Genomic DNA, 20,845 nt, shown 5'->3' with positions numbered 1-20,845 from the left:
TCAGAAATTGAGAGAAAGGCAGGCCAAAGTTGAAAAAGTCAGGGAGATGAGAAGGCAGGGATGGTTGTGAACTTGACCTGGACCGGGCTGGGGATGTGGCTCAAGCGGTAACGCGCTTGCCTGGCATGCGTGCAGCCCAGGTTCGATCCTCAGCACCACATACAAAAAAACATGTTGTATCTGCCGAAAAATAAAAAATAATTAAATAAATATTTTAAAAAATTCTCTCTCTAAAAAAAAAAAAAAACTTGACCTGGACCCGTGTAAAGGACATGACCAAGGCACAGAGGTGCCGAAATCCTCACCATGCACATGCCAGGTGTGTTCCCTATTCTCTTGCTGTGTTATGGGTGCTTGTTCCACCTTCTTCTCTGAACCTTTGAGGAAAAAAAATGCCCCCGCTCTTGTGAACTTCACACTCTTCCTGTTCTCTTCCTCTATTCTCACACTCCCCAATCCAGGTGTAGCACAGCTTCCTGGGACTGCCCATCAATCCAGAGTGCTGGCCTATGGCTCCATCTGCTGGTGGATCCTGAGAACTGACGTTGATGAAAGCTAAGGGTCCCCAACCAAGAAGGAGTTGAGGATAATTTGGGGCGGGGGGGGGGGGGGGGAGCCGGGCCCTGGGGATTGAACCCAGAGGTACTTTACCACTGACCTATATTCCTAGTCCTTTTTTTATTTTGAGACAGTGTCTCTTATTTTGGTTTATTTTGGAAGGGTATCAGGATTGAACTCTGGGGCACTTGGCCACTGAAACACATCCCCAACCTTATTTTGTATTTTATTTAGAGACAGGGTCTCTCTGAAATGCTTGGTGCCTCACTTTTGTTGAGGCTCATAATCCTCCTGACTCAGCCTCCCGAGCTGCTGAGATGACAGGTGTGCACCACTGTGCTGCGCTCACAAAGTTTTTTAAGTTGGCCTCAGACTTCCGATTCTCTGCCAGCCTCCCAAGTCACTGGGATTACAGGCGTTGCCACAAAGCTCAGCCAGGATGATTTTAGAGAGACCTGGTTCTTCCCCCTCGACAAAATAAACACAGGCCAATTAAACATATAGGAAGCCTTTAATTTCATCACCATAAACATTATACTCTGATTGCTCACATACAGTATAAAATATTTACTCCACTAAATAAATAAGACATAACATTATTGCAAACGGCACTTAAACCCCCAAGATATAAGAGCTCCTTGGCTCGGTGGGGTGCTCCTGAGTTTGTGTGAGATTCCCCGAGCACAGATATGCCCTGGAGGCTGAGATGGACAAAGGCTCGAGGAACCACAGGTGTGCTTCTGGTCCTGCAATAGCCCCAAAGAGAGGTTGTGGAGCCGGTGGGGAAAGTTGGGGTGAAGTGGGAGTGAAGGGCAGTGTTTTATCCTCCCAGTCCTACAGGGAACAGAGGGGAATTGGAGGAGCTAGGCTGGGCCAAGGGAGGAGAGGAGGCTGGGGATGCTGCTGAGGCCCGGAGCTTTTCCACTATTCCTTATGTCCCCAGCCTTGGGTGAGGACATCTGGGATATCAACTGGGGTGAGTAGTGCTTCCAAGGTGCTGGGTTAGGTAGTTTTGGGGGCCAGACCTATCACCCCAAGAGAAGGGATTCTGGCAATGCTCAGCCCAATGACCAGACATTTCAGGGGTCTGGTTGTTGGTGATCCCACTGAACCCAACTCCGAGACACCAACCCAGAAAAGCTGGGAATAGATTTCCTTCTACTTTGTTAAATAAATAAGTTAAATATTTAAAGGCCTGTGTCCTCATGATGGCAACCCAGGGACCAACAAGCCATGTCCTGATAAAAGGGTTTGGGGGGATCAGCAGAAAGGCAGTGCTGTAGACCAAGGGGGCTTCACCTGGCCCCTTAGGACTCTTCCTCTCAATTAGCTTTCACCCCTCCAAACACTGTTGAAAGTTTCACACTAGAAACTTCCATGCAAGAGCCACACGGGCAGGGGTTCTGCAGAATAAGGGGGCCTGGGGTGGGAGTTTGTTCAGTTTTTCAAATCCCTTCTCCAGGTAGGTCTCAATCAGGACACTGGCTGTTAACCCTGAGCCTGGCCAGGCCACCTGCAGAGTCCTGCATTCCAGTGCATGGAGCTAATCAACTATTCTGCCTTCCTGGCCTCCTTGCACAAATCCACACTGAAACTGCCATTCGGCCAGCCCTAGAGACTGGGGAGATGGGAGAGGGAAGCCACCGTCCCCTATCTCTGCAGCTATGCAACTCACTGCCACGGGGTGGCAGCAGAGAGCCATGCCACTTTGGCAGCAACAAAAACTGGAAAGTCAGCCCTGCAGCCCGGTGGGAACGCAGACCAGGCAAGGCAGGCCCCCTCCTCAGTGTGCAGGAAGCATTTCACACAGAGTATTTGGCCAAGTCACTCTTGTCAAATACTACCTGTGTAGCAAAGTAAATGGCAATCAGACCCAAGCCTGCGGCTGACACCATATAGGCAGTGACAGATTGGCTGAGTTGGACAATGGAGCCCATAAACAAGGATGGGGCCACCTGGGACAGCAAGAAGGCACTGTCCAGGATGGCAAGGTCCAGGCAGATGCCCCGGCCCGGGATCACCCTGGCCTCGGTAGGCTCACCCACCACCACTCTCATGGAGACATCGCAGGTGGAGGCGCCGCAGAGCGCAGGGGCAGCTGGGAGCAGGCCACCACCTCCAGCACCCATGTGTCCGTTGGGGAAGGGAGCTCCAGACTTTGGGCCTGGCAGGAAGCTGGTCGTCAGGCTGTCCTCACTGCCACCACTGCCAGTGTCCCCTCGGTATTTGGGCAGGAACACCTGGGGGGGTGTGGAAAAGAGGGGACGAGAACAGGTATGTACTCAGGCACGGGGATCCCCAGCTATAAGAACAGGCCCTAGCTTTCAACCCCGGGGCCAAAAGAAAACAGGCAACAGGTCAGAGAGCTGAGGAGACCCTACTTGACCCAGGTCTAGACAGGACCTCAGGAATAGCAGGAATGACGGCCATAAAGGTGCAAAGCCAAAACCAGACCTCAAGGTCTCCTCTGGCTTTTTCTTGGGTAAGTCACAAACTTGATTCTGCAGATTAGGAAGACAGCCGAGCCTCCCAAGAAAAGGGAGAGACAGAAAGAATCAGGCAGGTGAGAGGAGAGAACCACGAGAGAAGGGATAAGACCCCACACAGGGTCTCCAGCCCTCTTCCTCCCTGCCCACCCTCTTCTTGGCCATCTGGAAATCCCCACTGCCCTGCCAGGGAGAAGCCCCGCCCCTCTGGGGTTGCAGGCCCTGGAGTTGGAGTTGGAGTTGCTGCCCACAGTGAGGTCCCTGCCCTAGACTTCAGCCAGGGAGGGCTGGGGGGCTGGAGGGCTGGCAGATGGGGTCTAGGGAAGGGAGGAGCAGCAGGAGTGACCCCCTTGCCCACTCCCACAGCCCAGCTGTCTAAGGTTGAAGCCCTTCTCACTTCCTTCCTGCTGTTCACCAGAGATCAGAGGCTGAGTCTGATCTATCTCCCCCACCCCCACCTCAATGGCCTGGGGCCTATTTAAGGACAAGACCAGATCTTATCTCACACTGTATCTAGCACAGGCTTTTTTTTTTTTTTTTTTTACTATACTGACAACTGAACCCGGGGTTCTCTATCACTCATCACCAGCTGCATCACCAGCCCTTTTCATTTTTTATTTTGAGGCAGGGTCTTGCTGGCCTTGAACTTGTGATCCTCCTGCCTCGGCCTCCCTAGTAGCTGGGATTACAGGCGAGCCCCATGATGTCTAGCCACAGCGCTGGCTTCCTGAGTTGGCTGCATGAATAAGCTGGGAGCCAGGACACAGTTCTAGCCTGGTGCCAGGGAAGCCCAAGGCTCATCATGAAGCCTGACAAGTGGGCAAAGGCCAAGCCGACAGTGTGCAGGGCCAGGTCTGCCCTCTGCTGCCTCCTAGGACCTGTCCTGCTTGCTGCCCCAGGAAAGGCCTGAGAGGCTGGAGTCTGGAGAGGTCCCTGGGGACAAACATGCTCCTCAGTAACAAGCATGAGTCCCAGCCTGTCCCCTGGCTCCAATGCACATGCTCAGGCCTAGTCTCCAGCCCAGGGCAGCGTTGAGAGTAGGGACTGGTGAAAGATACCATGGGCCCAGAGGAGCCTCAGGGACCAGTTCCCCTCCCAAAGTTAGCCCCTCCCCCTGCAGCTACCTGCAGAGCAAACCAGCCTCCTAGCTACTGCACTCCTGTCCTACAGGGGCAAGGACAGGTTTTCCCTATACCTGGCAGCTCTATGAGCACAGGCCTGTGTCTCCACCCTGAGACACCCCAACTTGTGCCCCCTGGGGTAGAATCCTGCATCCAGCGTTGTAGCTCAGTGAAGTCAGTGGAGGGGACAAGGGTAACCACCTTCCTGCATACAAAAATCTACCCTCCTCCTGCAGGGGCTGTTTAGTGTGGGGTCAAGCAGGAAGAAGGCCCCCAACTTACCCAGTGCCCAGGTGAGCTGAACTGGTATATCCGGCTCAGATATCCACCAAGGGGCAGGGGAAGGGGACAGAGGTAAAGGTGTGAGGCAGGAAAGGGAGAATTCAGAGGAAGATAAACCTGAAAGAGAGAGCCCTCCCCATTTTGGAGACCAGAGCAAGACTCAGGCTAGTCACAAGGCCTCTCCCTGTGGCTAAGGCCTGGCCATTCTACTACCATATGCCGAAGCTAGGTGCCCCAGAGGGCATCTCACCCAGGCCCCTGCCTCCTGGGAGAAGACAGCCCAGACTGAGGGCTTCTCTAGCCCGATTCTTCAGGATTCCCGGTGAAAGATTCTTCACTTCCTGCAATCACACACTCAAGTGCTTTATAGTTCCAAAGCCAGGAAGTCATTCCCAGAATCTAATCTACACGCTTCTTCCGCAGCCCAAGCTCCTGCCTGGGAGCTAAGATGAGCTTCCTCGGATCAGAGAAAGTCTTCTCCAACACCTCTTGCCAGACACTGGGTTTTGGACTAGTCTTCCTCCCCCACCCTACTGGCCAAGGGCCAACGTGAATACCTGCTTCTCACGGTGGTAGAGGGAGGCCAGCGTGTAGGGCAGGATCTGCAGGGCTGAGAAGGTGAACCCGGTGAGGGCTGCCGAGGCCGTCACCACAGCCACACTGCGAGACAGGCAAGTGGCGCCAGCAGCCACTGGGAAGGCCACCACACTGGCCAGGTAGACTGCCCGGGTGCCAAATCGCTGCACCAGCCGGTCCATGACCAGGGAGAAGACCAGGGAGATGGTACACTGCAAGAAGAGCCCCAGGCTGCCCATCCGCACACCTGGATGTAGAGGGGAGAGGTGGTCAGACAAGGCCAGGTGGGTCAAAAACCCTACACGATCTGGGGGTAGCAGGGGATTAGGAGCCATGGGCATCTGCTCCCCCTCCTCAGTTTCTCACCCCGTAGCAATGGGAGTCTTGGCTCTTCCACAGACACTTGGCCAATGTGGCCAAAGCTGTTGGCTGAGGGCAGAGGAAGATGTTCTAAGGAAGATGTATGAGGACCCTCAGCTTTGGGTACAAAAGGGTAAGAGGGGACACAAAGAAAGTTCTAACAAGCCTTTTTTTCCTGGGGATTGAACCCAGGGGTGCTTTTATCCCCTGGATTACAGGCATGTGCTGGGCGCCCAGCTTCTACCCAGGCTTGAAGATGGCATTCTAGAACGACTGATCAGGACGGCCCTGGTGAGGTTATCTGAAAGTCCGAAGGGGAGCAGAGGGCAGGATGGAGCTGAGCAGAGCCGAAATCCATCTTGATTCCTGCTTCCTCTGTCCCTTGAGTAAGCTCAGTCTTTCCTTCTGACAAAGTGCGGCAGTGCGTCTGAACACAGAGAAGCTAGCAGCCCTACTGAGGCAGTAGGCAAAGCTACTCCCCAAGGAGCCCGACATGGATGGGGTATATTTTCCTTTCCCGATGGGAAGTTGGGGAACAGGATGCACAGCCACCAGCCCACACCCACCCGGGAACCTCTCCCAACCCAGGAATGTCTGCTGAATGCAGTTACCCAGCAGCTGCCACTGGCTGCTGAGGCCTTCTTACCTTCGTCATAATGTCTCCGGGCCTCGGTGCCTGGCTCGGCTCTGGGCACGCCCTGGTACAGGCCCTCACCCACAAAATCCGTGTAAAACAGTGTGAAGGTCATGAGTGCCATCCAGCTGCAGAGCTCCGCCACAAAGAGTCGACGCAGGGTGCGAGGCATGCGGCAGCAGAGCTGGTGCAGCCGAGGAAACAGGGTACCCAGGTTCCGGAAAGCCAGGTGGGCATGGCATGGGCAGCAGTGGGGAGACGTGGAGGGGACTGAAAGTGCTTCCACTGGCTCAGGCGGACCCAGCACAGCCTCCTCGGCCACAAACAGGGTGGCTGCCATGCAGGTGAGGAAGATGAGAGTGAGCAGGCCAAAGAGGCACTCTTCCTGGGTGCCCAGATAGGGGGCCAGGGCGCTGGCGTCCCAGTCAATGGCAGGTAAGAGGTAGCCCAGGCAGCCCCCAAGGCTGATCATGAAGGCGTAGACAGAGAAGGCCTGGCGACAGTGGTCTGGGTCCCGGAAGAGGTCAGAGAGTAGGGCTTCCAGTGGAGTGAAGCACACCTGGCCACAGAAGTCCAGCAGCCCTACACCCAGGATCAGCAGTGCCAACTCCAGGGGCCTGGTATCTGGGCACAGCAGCTCCGCCAGCCAGCCCGCCCTCGGGATGAGAAAGAGGCTCAGCAAAACACCCAAGGACAGGGCCCAGATGAAGGGCCTCCGGCGGCCGTAGCGCCCACGCCACTGGTCACTGGCTGAGCCTAGGAGTGGGACGGAGACCAGGCCCAGCACTGGACCAATGCCTGTAAGAAAAGCAAGAAGCAAGAGTTAGTGGCTGAGACAAAGAAGGGGAAGGGGGAGAAGGGATGTAGCTCCTTGAGAAGCATGGAAATACCATCTTCATGGGGTCTTAACTTACTCCTCAGAGGGGTACTACAAAGGCCTCCATTTTCAGATGGGGAAACTGAGGCATGGAGCACTAGAAGTGATACTTATTCAAAGGCACAGAGGTAAGGAGGTGACAGGCAGGGCTGCGACAGGTGGTCCCACTTCAGGGACCCTTCTTCCCGAGGGTGAGTGTCACATAATGGTGACCATTGGTCTTCTGTGGCTTTGCAGCATTCACCTGTAGCATGAGGAGTTTGCCTGTGTCCTGTCCTGGGGTAAGAGAAAGCCCTGCCTGGGAGACTCTGGTTGAGTCCCTGCAGCTGCACAGCCTGGGCCGTGACTCCCCTAAGCTCTCACAAGCCTCTTTCTTTCCCTGTAACATGGAAAGCCCCAAAAGCTTGCTGTAAGGAGTAAATGAGGTCACAGATGTGAGTTATAAAGGGCTGGACAAAGGTTAAGAGCAATTTTTTTTTCTAGTGTCTCCATGAGCTGGACATTGTGTAGGGACCAGGCAAACAGAGGTGGCTAGATTATGTCCCTGTATCATTTCATTTCTCTTGGGGGATTCCCTCAGCTCAGGGTCACCCGTCTGCCTAGTAATGCCTGCCCACTAGGCCCAGGGACAGCTGTCCGAGTAGCTCTCTAGGCAGAGGACCTACTGCCCTACATCCCAGGTGCACGTAACTGGAGCAGGAGGGAAGGAGGGTACAGGCACTCACCCAACACCATGGTCATGAACTTCTCTTCTACCCCCACTTCCAGCAGCAGGGGAGGCACGTAGGTGATGCCAGCGGCCAGACACACTTCCAGGCCAAAGGTCAGCAGGTTGACCAGCAGGAGCTGGGCTTTCCGATGCCGGAGCAGGCGGCTCACCCATAGTCTCTGGACCATGGTGGGCCAGGCAGGTGGGGCTCAGTCGGAACTGTTCACACACTCCACAGCAGCTTTATTTCAGCCCTGCCCCAGAAGCCCAGGCCTCTCCTCCTTGCTGCCACCGACTGCCTAGGATTCAGCCAGGTGCCCATTTCCGCCGGCCCTCTGGTACAGGTCCAATGACTCAGCCCATGCTAAACACCGTTGCCCCGCAGCACTTCAGTGGGGACAATTCTTGTCACTCAGATCCTAAAAGGGCAGGACAATCACAGGTACACAGAGTGTTAAGTCCTAGGAGCCAGGGCTTCAGGATTTTCTTTGAATTCTCTGAAACCTGTTCATTCACAGGCTGATGATGTGGCCCTGTCCCTTAGATGCCACTCCTGGCTGCCTAGTCAGGAAATGCATGTTAATATTAGCCTAAGGCTGACATAATTAATAAAGTAAATATGATTTTTAAACCTTAGCATACCTCAGAGCCAAACAGATGTCAGGTATTCTCTGTTTTGGAAAAGCTTTGCAATTGCCCTTGCCTGCTATCGTATTGAAGGTGGGGCACTGAATCAACTGAATTTCCAGTTGCTCCGGCCCGGCTATCAAGGTGCCCCTAGAGACCCTCTGCCAGGCCTGGTTTGTTTGCTTTCCTCTCTGCAATTCCCAGAGCTGGGCTGCTCAATTCCCCTTTGTTAAGAGTGACACTTCTGATTCCGCACCTCTTGGCCCTGAGCCATGTTGCACCATAACCCCCACCTCCAGGACCAGGACGAGGGCGAAGGGAGGAAAGGCTGTGGCTTGTTGGGTTGGGTTTCAATCTGACCCTGAAGCCACTCATGCAGAGCTCCCCTGGGTCAACCTAGGCCTGAAACCCTCTCTCGAGTCTCCCCCAGAGTTCACCAGGGAAGTCCCACCCCCAGGTGGCTGTCAATTGTCACGGAGCAATGGGGCCATTCCCAGGTCCCACCCTCACAGGAGCATGAAACCGCACTAGCTGGCAGCACCTGTGATGACGCCAGTGACCCCCTGAACTGGCGTCAGGATGCCCCGCCACTTCCTGGCCAGCCTTTCTCAGCTCCCCAAACAGATTCTTAGAGAAATTCCCACACTCTCTCCTGCCAGCCCTACCTCCCGCACACAGGGAGAACCATCCCTGGGTCAATGCCCATTCTATGCCCTGCAGCAGGTGGCTCCAGGTCTGGCTTCCTAACAATGGCACCTAGTGCAGTCTGCTTTGCTCAGACTATGAAAGAAGGAAAACAGATCAAGTTCAGCCATCAGCAGAGATGGATGGGGTGGAGTGCTTAGTGACAAAGGGGAAGGGGTCCCTAATTTGTCTTCTGTTCCCAAACAGAGTCAGGGGACAGAACTTTCCTCCCCAAGTCAATCCTATAAATGCTGCTGAAGAGCAGCTAGCTACTCCCCGGGCAGGGCCATCTAAGGACCACAGTGCCCAGGGCTGGCTCCACCCACACACACAGGGGCACTTTCCTGCATGCACATCCCCCCTGCCAATCTCAGCATCTCATGATAAAAGGCGCTTCACTTCTTTTATCTTTTCAAGCAACACTAAGCCCTGCGGGACCTTGCACATTACAAAGCATGTTGTAGGATGTTGTAGGTGCTCCAAGCTGCGCCTCAGAGAAATCAGGCGACCATCAATCCTAGATAAGATCTGCCCATACCATATGCCTTCTGGGGCTTTGCAACTGGGAGACCAGGAAAAAAGGGACGTGAGGTAAGGCTGGGCAGCCAGCAACCTCCTCTCACACTTTGGGAAGGGGCAGGACTTCTGCAGGGGTGGCATGAGCACGAGTATAAAATACTGATCCCCATGGTCCCCAAAGGGAGGTATGGGAACCAGGCATCGGGAGTAGCTGGGCTGCAGTGGGTTCAGCATTACCCCTCCCCATAGCTGCACTTTCCAGCTCTCTAGAGGGAAACTGGGGGGTGGGATACAGGAGACCAAGGGTTGGAGCTCCCCATTCGCGAGGGAGGGGCTCTGGGGCAAAAGGCTGCAGCCCATTCCACTCCCTGCCCTTGCCCTCTGTCTGGGAGGGCCCTGGACACTCACCAGCCCTGGGTTTGCAAGGGACCAGATCCTCCCTGAGCAAACACTGACTTTGTCAGACCCAGCCTCACCCACAGCCTGCCCTCCTTCTCCAAGTCCTGGTTGCTCCCGGTTTAAAAAAAATGGTAGCTCTCCAGCAACCATTAATCACTCCACCTGCCTTCTCCTCCCTCAATCCAGCTCCTCCTGATCAGAACCACTCTTAGCCCACAAGGGAAAAAGACAGGCTGAAGAGAGGAATTTCCCTCATCCTCTTACAGCCCAGTCACCTCTAGAGCTGCTCCTCCTTCCGGGGGTGCCTCCCTCCACCCACCTGAGGTTCTCTACCAGGTAACTGGGGGCTGGGCCAGGTGAAGAGTTCACAGAAAGAAGCTGAGTAGGAAGTAGACAGGCTCCTAGCCCTGCTGCACCCCTGTGTTCTTAGGTTGCAGAGCCCGTTCTCCCTCTTTTCATACCTACTCTGCCCTGGAGGTCCAGGCACTCTTGACACCCAGAATTACCCGAGGAATCCCAAGCCCATAAGAACACCCTCTCCTCCAAAGCCCTGCTTTCTTATGTCCAGCACCCCGTCTCCCCACTCCCTCCCCACCCCACGTCCTCAGGATGAGGGAGCCTACAGAGGACTCTAGCACCAGCTCCAAATGCCAGCCATCCTTCCAGGGCCTCCTTCCCTGAGGCACCACCAACCGGGCCTAGGGCCTGCCTGGTTCCCGGGCTCGGGGAGCTCAGAGAACAAGGTGGTTCAGTACCACTTTCCAGGCCTTTGCTCTGGTCAGCAGTCCTAGGGCACACTTCTTGCCCAAGCTCAAAAGTGACCCATCACTACTGGCCACCCCTGGTCTGAGGAACTCCCCTGTCTTCTAGGAGTAGAAATATAGGCAGGGGGACAGAGTCTACCCTCCCCACTCTTCAGTCTCACAGATACTTCCGACTCAAATCTTCCTGCCCACTGCATTTGAAGCATTCTGTCTGTCTGGCAAACAGAAGATCAACCAGAAGAGCCAGCTCCTGATTGCTCACCTGAAGAGGAAGGGGCAAGAAGTGGAGGGCTGACCTCTCAGAAGGAAAGGAGCAGGGCGCCTTCTAGGAAGGCAAGTCTGGCTCCAGTTGCAAACATTTCTCCTCCTCTCCAGGACCCCTCACAGCTGGAACAGCAAGAAAGCCAGAGGAAATCCCTAGTCCACGGGACCATTCATGGAGTTCCATTCTAAACCACCCTTCCCCGTCCCTGAGGGCACAGAACTGAAGCCAAGGGCCCTGGGCAAGGTCAGTGCACCTGGATTCTATTTGCCCAGGTCGCAGCACCCAACAGTGCAGGGTGGGTGATGTCGGATTCCTTCACACCCCTGTCACCAGCCCCAACAAGAAAGGGCATCTGGGAAATATTTTTACCCAATGAATGAACGGATGGATGGATGGATGGACAGATGGACAAACGTATAAAAGCGGGGGGGGGGGGCGGGAAATTTCTCGTAGAGGCAACTCCTTGGGCTCGAAGGTAGTGACCTAGAATGCCCCCACTTCAGACTGGACCCAGGGCAGGCAGCATGGGAAATGAAACTGAGCAACAGGAACAAACTTGGCCTGAACTTTGTCCAAAATTCAAAAGACAGTGGAGGAGGCGGAGGAAAGGCGACCCAAGCCCACTGCCTGGTAGCTCCCTAAGGGAAGGGAGGGTCAGAGGGACGCATAAAGAGGCCTTTGAGGGCTTTCAAAGGGGCTCCTGCCACCCCGCATGGCTGAGGTGGAACTGGGGGGAGCAGATTGCCTCCGCTGACAGACAGAGGCCAGAGGGAGCCTGGGCTGGGGGCAGCCCCCGCCCCGGGCCAGTGTCAGGCAGCAATTCTATGGCCTCTTTATGCAGGCCAGCGTCCCCACACCCCGCCCAGGCACATCAAACGGCGCAGCCCCCACCCTGACCCCGCCAGCTCCGCGACCCTGCCTCCTCCCTCGCTGCGCACAAAGGCGGGCTGCTTTCTCACAGCTCCTCAGGGAGGCACGAAGCACACTCCTCCGTCCTGCAGGGCCACCCGCCACCCCTCCCCAGAGAGGGAAACCCCGCAGGGGGCAGGCTAGCCCGAGGAGCAATGACTCAGCCCAAGAAAGGAGAGGGGTCATCCTAGGTCAGCTTCCCCAAGACTGTCCCACTCCAGGCCAGGCCAGAGGCAGGAACGGGTTACTTTCCACTGCTCCAAATCCCACTGGACCCCAGCACCTCATCCCATGCTAAGCTCTCCTAGGCTCTCTAGGCTGAGGCCGGCAAAGTGACCTGTCAGGTCTGAGGGCTCACAGCTCAGCATCCCTATGTCCATCCCCCTGCCTCAGTCCCAGGGACCAATGACCTGGGCCTTGCCTGGCACACTGCACTCCCCAAGGAGCCACACCCTCTCGTAGCAGCTTCACCAGGAGTCCTGGGGATGCCCCACGACAAGGCTGCAGCAGCCATCCACAGACTAGGAAGTGTCCTCTGAGGCAGACAGCTCCGATCTTTACAGACGCCTTGGTTAGGGACCCTGAGGCTGTGGGAATTCCTACCTGGGCTCCTGGGGTAGGAGTTGGGGGGTGGGGGTGGGGGTGGGCACAGCACTAGACTCCAGAAGGGATTGGAGCCTTCCAACCCTATCAGTCTTTGATTCTCTGAGCCTAAAGATTTCCTAGGCAGTAGGGATCTCTGCTTTGCCTGTCCGGCCCTGGAAAAATGCAACAGTGATATGGACTAATAGCTGAGGGCTATGACCTCACAGGGTCCCACACACACACCTGAGGACACCACTCAGAAGGGGACCTCCCTGCCTCCAGGGAATCCTAAGAAAGAATAAGAGGCGGGCAGTGGGAAGGGGAACCCAGCCCCGCCCAGACTTGCTCCCCAGCTCCTGCCTCCCCCAGGGCCCTGAGGCCAGGGATTTAGCGCTCACCCCGCTGAGCGGCCTTTTCTTCCCGCTGACTGGAAGCCTTCTGCTTAGCAGCTTGTCAGAGAGAGTGAGGGGCTGCAGGCCGGGACACAAAGGGGGATTAGGGAGAAACCTCTCGGCCTGCAGAGTAATCCATCAAACTCTCTCCCGGCTGCCAGTACCAGCCCCTTCCCACTCAATTCCCCTTCCAGCTGCTGTTGGTCCCCCACCCCCTCCGGCTCCTGAGCCCTGTCACTTCGGGCAGCAAAGAGAATCCCAGGCCCTGGGGGGGCAGAGGGGGCACACCGCAGACACTGGGAAAAGGGCAACGGCTCCCTCCCCCACCTCACCCCCAATGTGTGAAAGCCCAACAGGTGGCAGTGGCTTGGAGGAAAGTTGCTTTTGTTGCCCTGTCTGAGAGCCCCAGTTCAGCTTCGGAAAGGAAACAAATGCTGGAGGAGATTGGGGGAAGGGAGGGGAGGGACAGGGAGGCAGTCCCTGGAGCTGGCACTCATCTCCCCTCCCCTCTCCAATCTAGTGACAGGGATTCTGGGGCTGGCCTGACCCTCACCTTGGCCTGTCAGTCCCTGCCAGCCTGAGCTGAGACTGAAGTAGATCACCTGACCATCCACAGTGACAGTCAACATAGACACACATTCTGATTTCAGGCACCTGGGCCTCTCAACCCGACTTCATCTCTGAGAACAGCTGCCACCCAAGGTCACACTGGACATGCCCTCCACACTAGGACTAGCAGTACTCTTCAACCAGGAGCCTGCTTCCACCTCGAGGCTACAAGCCTCTGAGTTGGACATCCCCAAACTCTGGCAGATTCCCAGAGTGACCAAGGTGAGGGAGTCACCTGGACCTGGGTTTGGAAGCCAGCTCCACCACTGATTCTTGACCACCCAAGCCTCAGTTTCCTAATCTACAATTTAATAACAGCATCGGCACTCAAGGTCACCACATGCACACCAGGCGTTCTTCCAAGCATTTTAATCTTTCAACCACTGGAAGAGGTGGGTACAGCAAGTATACTCACCTCACAGGCAAGGAAACTTAGATGAAGACCACGGACCTGGGCTGAGGATGTGGCTCAGTGTAGAAGGCTTTGCCCAGCATGCATACGGCCCCGGGTTCGCGGACATGTAGTGTTTTAAGATAAATAATGTGAAGTTTCTTCAGTGGAGGGAGCTTGGCGGGGCTCTCTGCTTTCCAAACATAGTGGTTAGGAGGACCATATCCCGGACTCCTCAGCTTCTAGCTTCTATTCCTCTCTCTCTCTCTCTCTCACACACACACACACAACTAGCGCCTCCTGCAGCCCCCAGCAGGAGGAATGACAAGAATGTGACGGCCTCCCCAGGTGCTGGCCCCAACAGGTGAGAAGAGGTCACTGCCACAGACCTGCCTGCAGTGGGAAGGCTGAGAAGAGAGGTCTGAGAGTGGGTGGTTTCCCCACAGGGACAATGATCCCCAGTGTCTGACCCCTACTAACTGCCCAGGAGGTGTCTGGCATGTGTTAGGTGCTTGATCTACCTTTTAATAATTCATACGACTCACACTCTCCTACCAAGTAGGTATTTAATATTCCTATTTTCTAAGGATGAAAGTTTCCGTTTCAGAGACCTTAACAAACATGCCCAAGTTTGCACAAATAAGAAAAGAAAAATTTGGAACCATTTGAAAATTCTGGAAAGCACTTTGAATTGGGAGCCAGGAGAGTGTAGTCCTATTTCAGCAATGTCTACGGCTGTGTAGCCTGCACGAGCCATTTCATCTCTCTGGGACTCAGTTTTCACACCTGTAAAAGAAGAGCTAGTCTAGATAATGCCTATGGTTCTTTCCAGGTGTGTGTTGAGGTGATCTCACACCTAACCCCTACCTCAGGGAGGTGCTCTCCATGGACAGGTGTCTACTGAGGGTCACTGACAAAGTCTTATGGCATTAAGGAAGAAGTTTTCACAGCCTTCTACCAATGAGAGTCTAGGGGAATCTGGTGGAGAAGGCACCGAGGCTGCACTTACCCATCCAGTACCTGCCCACACACTGTTCAAGTACCAGCACAATGCCAAGGGTCAGCTGTCACCTGAAATCAAGCCAAGTAAGCAGGACATCTGGAGGCAGAGCTGCCCTCTTCCCTACTTCCTCCCAGAGTTGGACTCTGTTCCTGGCAGAAATTAGTAACTAAATTGTTTCTCTTCTTGGGCTACAATAAATGCAAAGTACCCAAAACTCCTGTGGTCCAGGGTTGGGTAAGAGGACCCTGGGGGGTGACTCGGGACCTTGGCACAATCTTCAGGCCATCAGGAAGCTCCTTCTGCCTCCTTCCACCTCTTCACAAGGCGCCTGCAAAGTGAAACCTGAACTGCCTCCCTCCTAATGAACTTGACCCTTGCCAGTCAGCCAGGCCAGACCAGGCGGCTCTCCCCATCCATGCGCAACCAATCCTGGTCCTCTGCCTAGGCCTGGCCTCCCTCAGGAGGTGAGGCACAGAGGAAAGCGGGGAGGAGATGGAGCAGGTAGAACAAACCCACTGAGGAGCAGCACCTTGGCCCGAGGGCCAGACCCAGAGGCTGGTCCCAGCTCTGCATGCCCTACGGAGCTGCAAATTTGATGGTCTTCATCAGCCTTGACATCCTCAGGTCTGTGACCAGCCCCATTTATAATCAGAGGGCTCTGGATGAGATTTAGTTCTTGGGAAGCGTGTTCTCAAAAACAGTTGCTTGGTGAACAGCAAGGTGAAAGCAGGCCCAAGAGACTATCAAGGAGCGCGAGTCTGCCCACCCTTGGAGGAGAGTGCAGCCTAACCTAAAGGAATGCCACAGAGCACTGAAACCCACCCACCCACTCACCCCACACTTATTGAGCACCAATTATGTAGAAGCCCACTCTGAAGGTGGTGGGGTCACAAAAAGCTGATCCCCTTTAGCAGAAGAGAGAAAATGTGACCAAGTGCATGCAATCCGTGTGCACTGAGGTGATAGGGGTGCCAGAGAGTCCACAGGAAGGAGGCAGGTTCAAGGCTTTCTTGAGCAAATGGACAATGCTGAGCCCTGAAAGATGAGCAGGTAGGCCCTGTGCAGAAAGGTAAAGTGAGGCCCCTGGAGCCCGGATTTCCAAACGCTCCCACCCTCCTCTTGGCCTCTCCCCACTGAGATGTGCTAGGAAGAATAGGCGACCACGGGACTGGGTTCTGATCTCTAATCCAGCCCAAATCTCTGTGTCCTAGATAAAGTTCCACACCTCCCTGGGTCCAAGATAGGGAAACTCCTCAGCACCGGGCTGGTTTTTGCTTCCCAAGTAGGCACCTGCTCCAGTTACTTCCCCCTCCTGAACAGCCTGCCTTCTTCCCCTGAACCTTGTCCCATACCTCCTCCAGACTCCCTGGAACCCAAGCTGCCCAGTACCCCCTGTCTCCCCCAAATCTTTCCCACATACCCCTCAGGGCTGGAGCCTGTACATAGTCCTCAGGCCTCTGGTTTGTAATCCTTTCCTTCCCCCACTAGCCCTTCAGCTCCTGGTAAGCAGGGCACACAGGCCCTGCCCAGGACCCAAGGAGGATATGAGTGCTCAAAGGAAAGAAAGTCTATGGGTGAGGCCGAGTCAGGGAACTGCCTAAGGAGATCTGACCCAGGATTCAGACAGGGCCATGGAGACATCTAGGTGCTCAGCCCTCTATAGTGACAGAGTCAGGAGTGGGAATCTATAGTGCCATGTCCCTAGGGATGGATAGGGTGCTCCAAGCTCTTGGCACTATTTGTCAGCTCAAAGTAGATGAGATTAGACAGACTTCGGGGGGGAGGGGACGGGGGCTGACAGCTCATACCAGGGTGAGAGAAACTGCTGTCATGGGCTGGCCACTCCTGAGGAGATCCCATTTGGCTGGGCATTCCATCTGGTCCGAACTTGGTGAACTGAACGAGGGACTGCAGGCTATGAGACCAGAGCTGCCTCCAACTGACTTCATGCTGGCTGAGCCAGCCCCCACCAGAGACAGTAACCTCTAGTACCTGGTCTGGGTAGGTACTTTGATAAATATGCATATCTCACTTAATCCTCAGCATCATCTCACCAGGTGAATATTATCTCTATTTTACAGACAAAGAAACCAAGGTCAATGGGCTGGTGGAGGGGTGAGATAGGGTAGGAAGGGCAGGTCCATCTCCAGCCTCAGAGGCAAGGAGCCCCACAGTCATTCAGGGTTGGTGGCAAACTGTGAACTTCTTTTAATGGAGAAGGAAACCCAGACCACAGAGTTAAAAAAGAGATTCAACAAGAAGTTCTGGCCACAGATCAGGACCATCCTGTGATGGCACCGTCACCAACCCCTGCCCCCAAGCAGAGACACTTAATACACTGGACAAAGCTCAACGCTCCAGCTCTATTGCTGGGAGTCAAGTGGCATCAGCATTTGAGACACTGGGCCTGGTACCAACTGGTTCAGCCTCCACCCCTGCTGTCCAGCGAACAGGGCCGGTGACTGTTCAGGGAAAGCTAGGCTGAGTTCTTCTTCTGGACACCAAAGAACAGTGCAAAAGATCCCACAAGCTGGGAAGGGAGGACAGAGCAGAGTCCCTGTTTGGTGCACCCTCCCCACACAGTTTTCCTAAAAATAACAAATCACCTTTCTGCTAGAAAGCTCTTAACCATTCAGGGCCGATATCACCTCATCATCTTCCGGTACCTTCCCTTCCATCCTACAGAGAACACTTGGGAGGTACCTGGAAGGAAGGCAGGCAGTGCAGGGGGTTCTGAACTAATCACAAAACGAATCTCACAATGCTGACAGGGGAGAGAGACTAAGGTGCCCAGTCCTGGTGTGTTCCCTGCACTGGACAAGTTCCATGGCAGATGTGTCATTCATAACTCACATTTGATTATCTGTGGTGTAATTCCCTTGCTAAGAAACTCTGGTTTCTAAGCTAAACCACAATGATTGCCTCCATTGTCACCAAATAGCAGCTGACATTTACCAAGCTCTTTTTACAAGCAGCTGCTGTACTCGGAGATTTACCTACATCAGTTTATTTAATCTTGCAATACTGTGAGATAGGTACTATTACCCTCATTTTATAGAGGAGAAAGTTGAAGCTCCAAGGTCAAACAACTTGCGCAAGAACAAACAGGATTCAAACCCTTTTTCCAGAGCCAAGCCTCTTAACTATTCATACCAACTCCCCCCAAAGTCCAGGAGACCTTGCTCCCAAAGAAGTAAGGTCTACACAGACTTTTTGTGTGTGTGTGTGGGGGTGGGGGGGTGGGGGGGAGGGTGGTACTGGTGATTGAATTCAATCCTTTTTATTTATTTATTTATATATTTATTTTGAGATAGGGTCTTACTAAGTTGCCCAGGGGCTTGCCTTGAACTTGCCATCCTTCTGTCTCAGCCTCTAAGTCACTGGGATTACAGGTAAACTCCGTGGTCCCTGGCCTTTTTTTTTTTTTTTTTTTTTTTTAAAGAGCAAGGTCCCAGAAAAAGAGCCCCAGACTGTGTGCTGCTATCCATTCAGTCACAGGTGATAAATGATGTTCATACCAGCTAACATTTGAGTACTTACTACATATGTCTCAGGCTTATAGTGAGGTGCTCTCCATATATTGTTTAATAAGGAAAAATTTTAGACTTTATATATTACATATAATTATAAAGTTATTTTTGTTATAATGTATTTAACAAATAACAAAGCTACATAGTAGGTGTGATCATTATTATGATCATCATCCCCACTTTGTAGCCAGAAATGTTGAGGCTTGAAAGAGGTTAAGCAACTTGCTACCATAGTGAAGCACAGCTAGTGGGACCAGCCACTCTACAGACTTACCTCTCTAGCAGTCTGACTTCCATCCCTGATGTGTTACAGGTTCTAATGGTGGAGGGGACAGTGTCCAAAAGTGACCTCCCTTCCACAGTCCTCACACCATCCCTCCCTGCCTTTCTGCCTTCTCTCTCCAGAGCCCTCTCCAGGAGGAGCTCCAGCTTGGGACCTGCCCACCACCCCTGCATCACCCAGTGGCAGTGGCCTGGCAGGCCACAGTGGACCACCCAAGCTCAGTGTCCAGCTCCTCCTACATAGTTAGTTAAGAGTCAGGAGAGGCGGGGGGAATTCACCATATACTCCACAAGTGCATAGGAAAACTCCCCCCAGCACACACCCATTAAATTGGGGCCTGTATGTCCACAGCTGTACATTCATCCACAGCTGTATTTTTATCTTCAGACTCATCCGGCTGACTCAAGCTCCATTTTGTGGGCATTTTTAGAACAACAGAGTCCTGGCTCCAGGACAAGCCTGGGGGGAGGTGATAAGGAAGGAATGGGGGTATGTGTGAAAAGGTCCAACAGAAGGGCCTGTGACCTCAAATTATGTCCACTTACTCCCTGAGACTTGTCACTCTATAGCTTTCCTCAGGCTTCCCATCCAGCCTCTTCCCCCATCCCCACCTGTCCCATGCCAGCCTCCTCTTGGTCAGGTAAGTCCACACAAGGCTATTTGCACTCTGAAAGGAGATCTGTTAAGTGCTTCAGGAAAGGGAGCCAGAAGCCCCCACAGCCTCACCCCCACCCCTGAGCAATGTTTCCAGGAGCCCAGCAAGGGTCACTCTGGGCCCCAGTCTATTGGCAATGTCAGGCTGCAGCTCCAGGGCAGCCGGGCAGCAACTGGGCTATTCTTAGTCTACCCTCCACCAGTACTAGGTCTGTGTAACAGCTGAAGGCAAGTCCTCACCAGGTACCCACTATGCCAAACCCCTCCCTACCCCAACTCCCTTGGGAAAAGAGGAAGCACCAGGGAATGCCCCCTGGCCAGAGGGAAAAGCTGAGCAGGTCAAGAGTGTGTGTCAGAAACAAGGAGGCGGATTCAGAGGTCAAGGGCAAGAGCAACTCCCAGGGCTCCACCGCCTGAAGGGAATGGGAGACTAGGGAAGGACTGAGCCTGGAGATTAATGGGGGCTTCTCCACCATGGCTATGCTGCTGCCCAAGCCTAGAGCTCTTAAGAAGCTGTAGGGAATGCCTAGCTTCACACCACCACACCTGTTTGCTGTTTACGAGAACTTCCCCCATCCCACCTGAGCCTTGGGAGACAGGAGCAAAGAGCGAGCTCTACTTTCTGTACCCCAGAAGGATGATGGAGCTCAATAGAGGGTACAGAAACACACACCTCAGTTCAACTCTACCCAAAGCCTGGACCCAGGACTAGCCCAGAAGGGCTCAGTCCCCTTTTCCTCCCTTAGTAACCATCTCCCTCTTCCCCAAGAAAGCTGGCCAGAGCTGAGCACCCCGGTCGTGGGCCCCTCTGCCGGCTCCCCCAAGTCCCGGACTGTGCGCGCCACGGTGACTCATCCTGCCCCTTTCCGGCGAAGCCCAGACAAGGGAAGAAAATAAATGCAACTTTCCAAAGAAAACTCTGACGCGGGAGGCTGCAACAGGAGCGAGCGGCCGGTTCGCCCGCCGTCTGCCCGGCCTGGGGCTCCGGGAAGGGGCCTCTCCGGGTCCACCCCTCCCGGCCCGGGACAGTCGGAGGACCCGGGCGCCTCCAGCCTAGCCCGCGCTCCACGGAAGAAAGCCGAGCTCAGCGGGGACCCCAGCAGGCGCCTGATACTCCGCACGCTCCCTTGGTAAAGCGGGGACCGCACCCCTGGGCGCCCGCAGCCCTGCGCTCTCCTCTGGGATTCGCTTGGGGCTCCGCGCGCAGTGGCCCCGCGCGCAGTGGCCGGGACAGCCACGACGCGGCCCCATCCCGCGGGGTGCAAAACACGCGACACCGCGGAGCTCGGCCGCACAACGCCCCTCCCTTTCCCGCGCTGGGACCCTGTCCCTGGGGAGAGGAGGGAGCGCGCTCCTACCTGGCGGAGGTGTGCGGCTGTCACCCGGGGCTAACGCGTGCAAGCTCGTCCCCCCCCTTCTTCCCCCCCACGCGCGCCAGCCGGCGGCTTTTAAATCTCCAGGTTACTCGGCGGGGGGGGGGGGGGGGGAGAGCATGCGCGCTGGGGCTACCGGGAGGGGGGCGGGGCGAGGCGGGACGAAGGTGGGGGGTGCTGGGAGGGGGATGGAGGGGTGGGGCTGGTACCCAAGGGAAGAAAGCGGGAGGTCGCAGAAGCTGTCTTTGTAGCCGC

The 20,845-nt window shown here is 54.8% G+C and overlaps 1 protein-coding gene across 1 annotated transcript; it reads right to left on the bottom strand.

Annotated features, from left to right (window-relative positions):
- Positions 1–1,050: 1,050 nt before the first annotated feature.
- On the bottom strand, positions 1,051–20,634 carry Slc45a3 (solute carrier family 45 member 3). The gene is made up of 5 exons (XM_027934849.3): positions 20,576–20,634; positions 7,620–8,022; positions 6,030–6,815; positions 5,005–5,270; positions 1,051–2,798 (listed from the first exon to the last, which is right to left on the bottom strand). Exons 2-5 carry the CDS (start codon positions 7,789–7,791, stop codon positions 2,361–2,363), a joined length of 1,662 nt encoding a protein of 553 aa, XP_027790650.1. The 5' UTR covers positions 7,792–8,022; positions 20,576–20,634; the 3' UTR covers positions 1,051–2,360.
- Positions 20,635–20,845: the final 211 nt, after the last annotated feature.

This window comes from Marmota flaviventris, chromosome 12 (assembly GCF_047511675.1).
Source record: "Marmota flaviventris isolate mMarFla1 chromosome 12, mMarFla1.hap1, whole genome shotgun sequence".
Taxonomy (NCBI): domain Eukaryota; kingdom Metazoa; phylum Chordata; class Mammalia; order Rodentia; family Sciuridae; genus Marmota; species Marmota flaviventris.
This window is presented reverse-complemented; position numbering and strand designations above follow the sequence as displayed.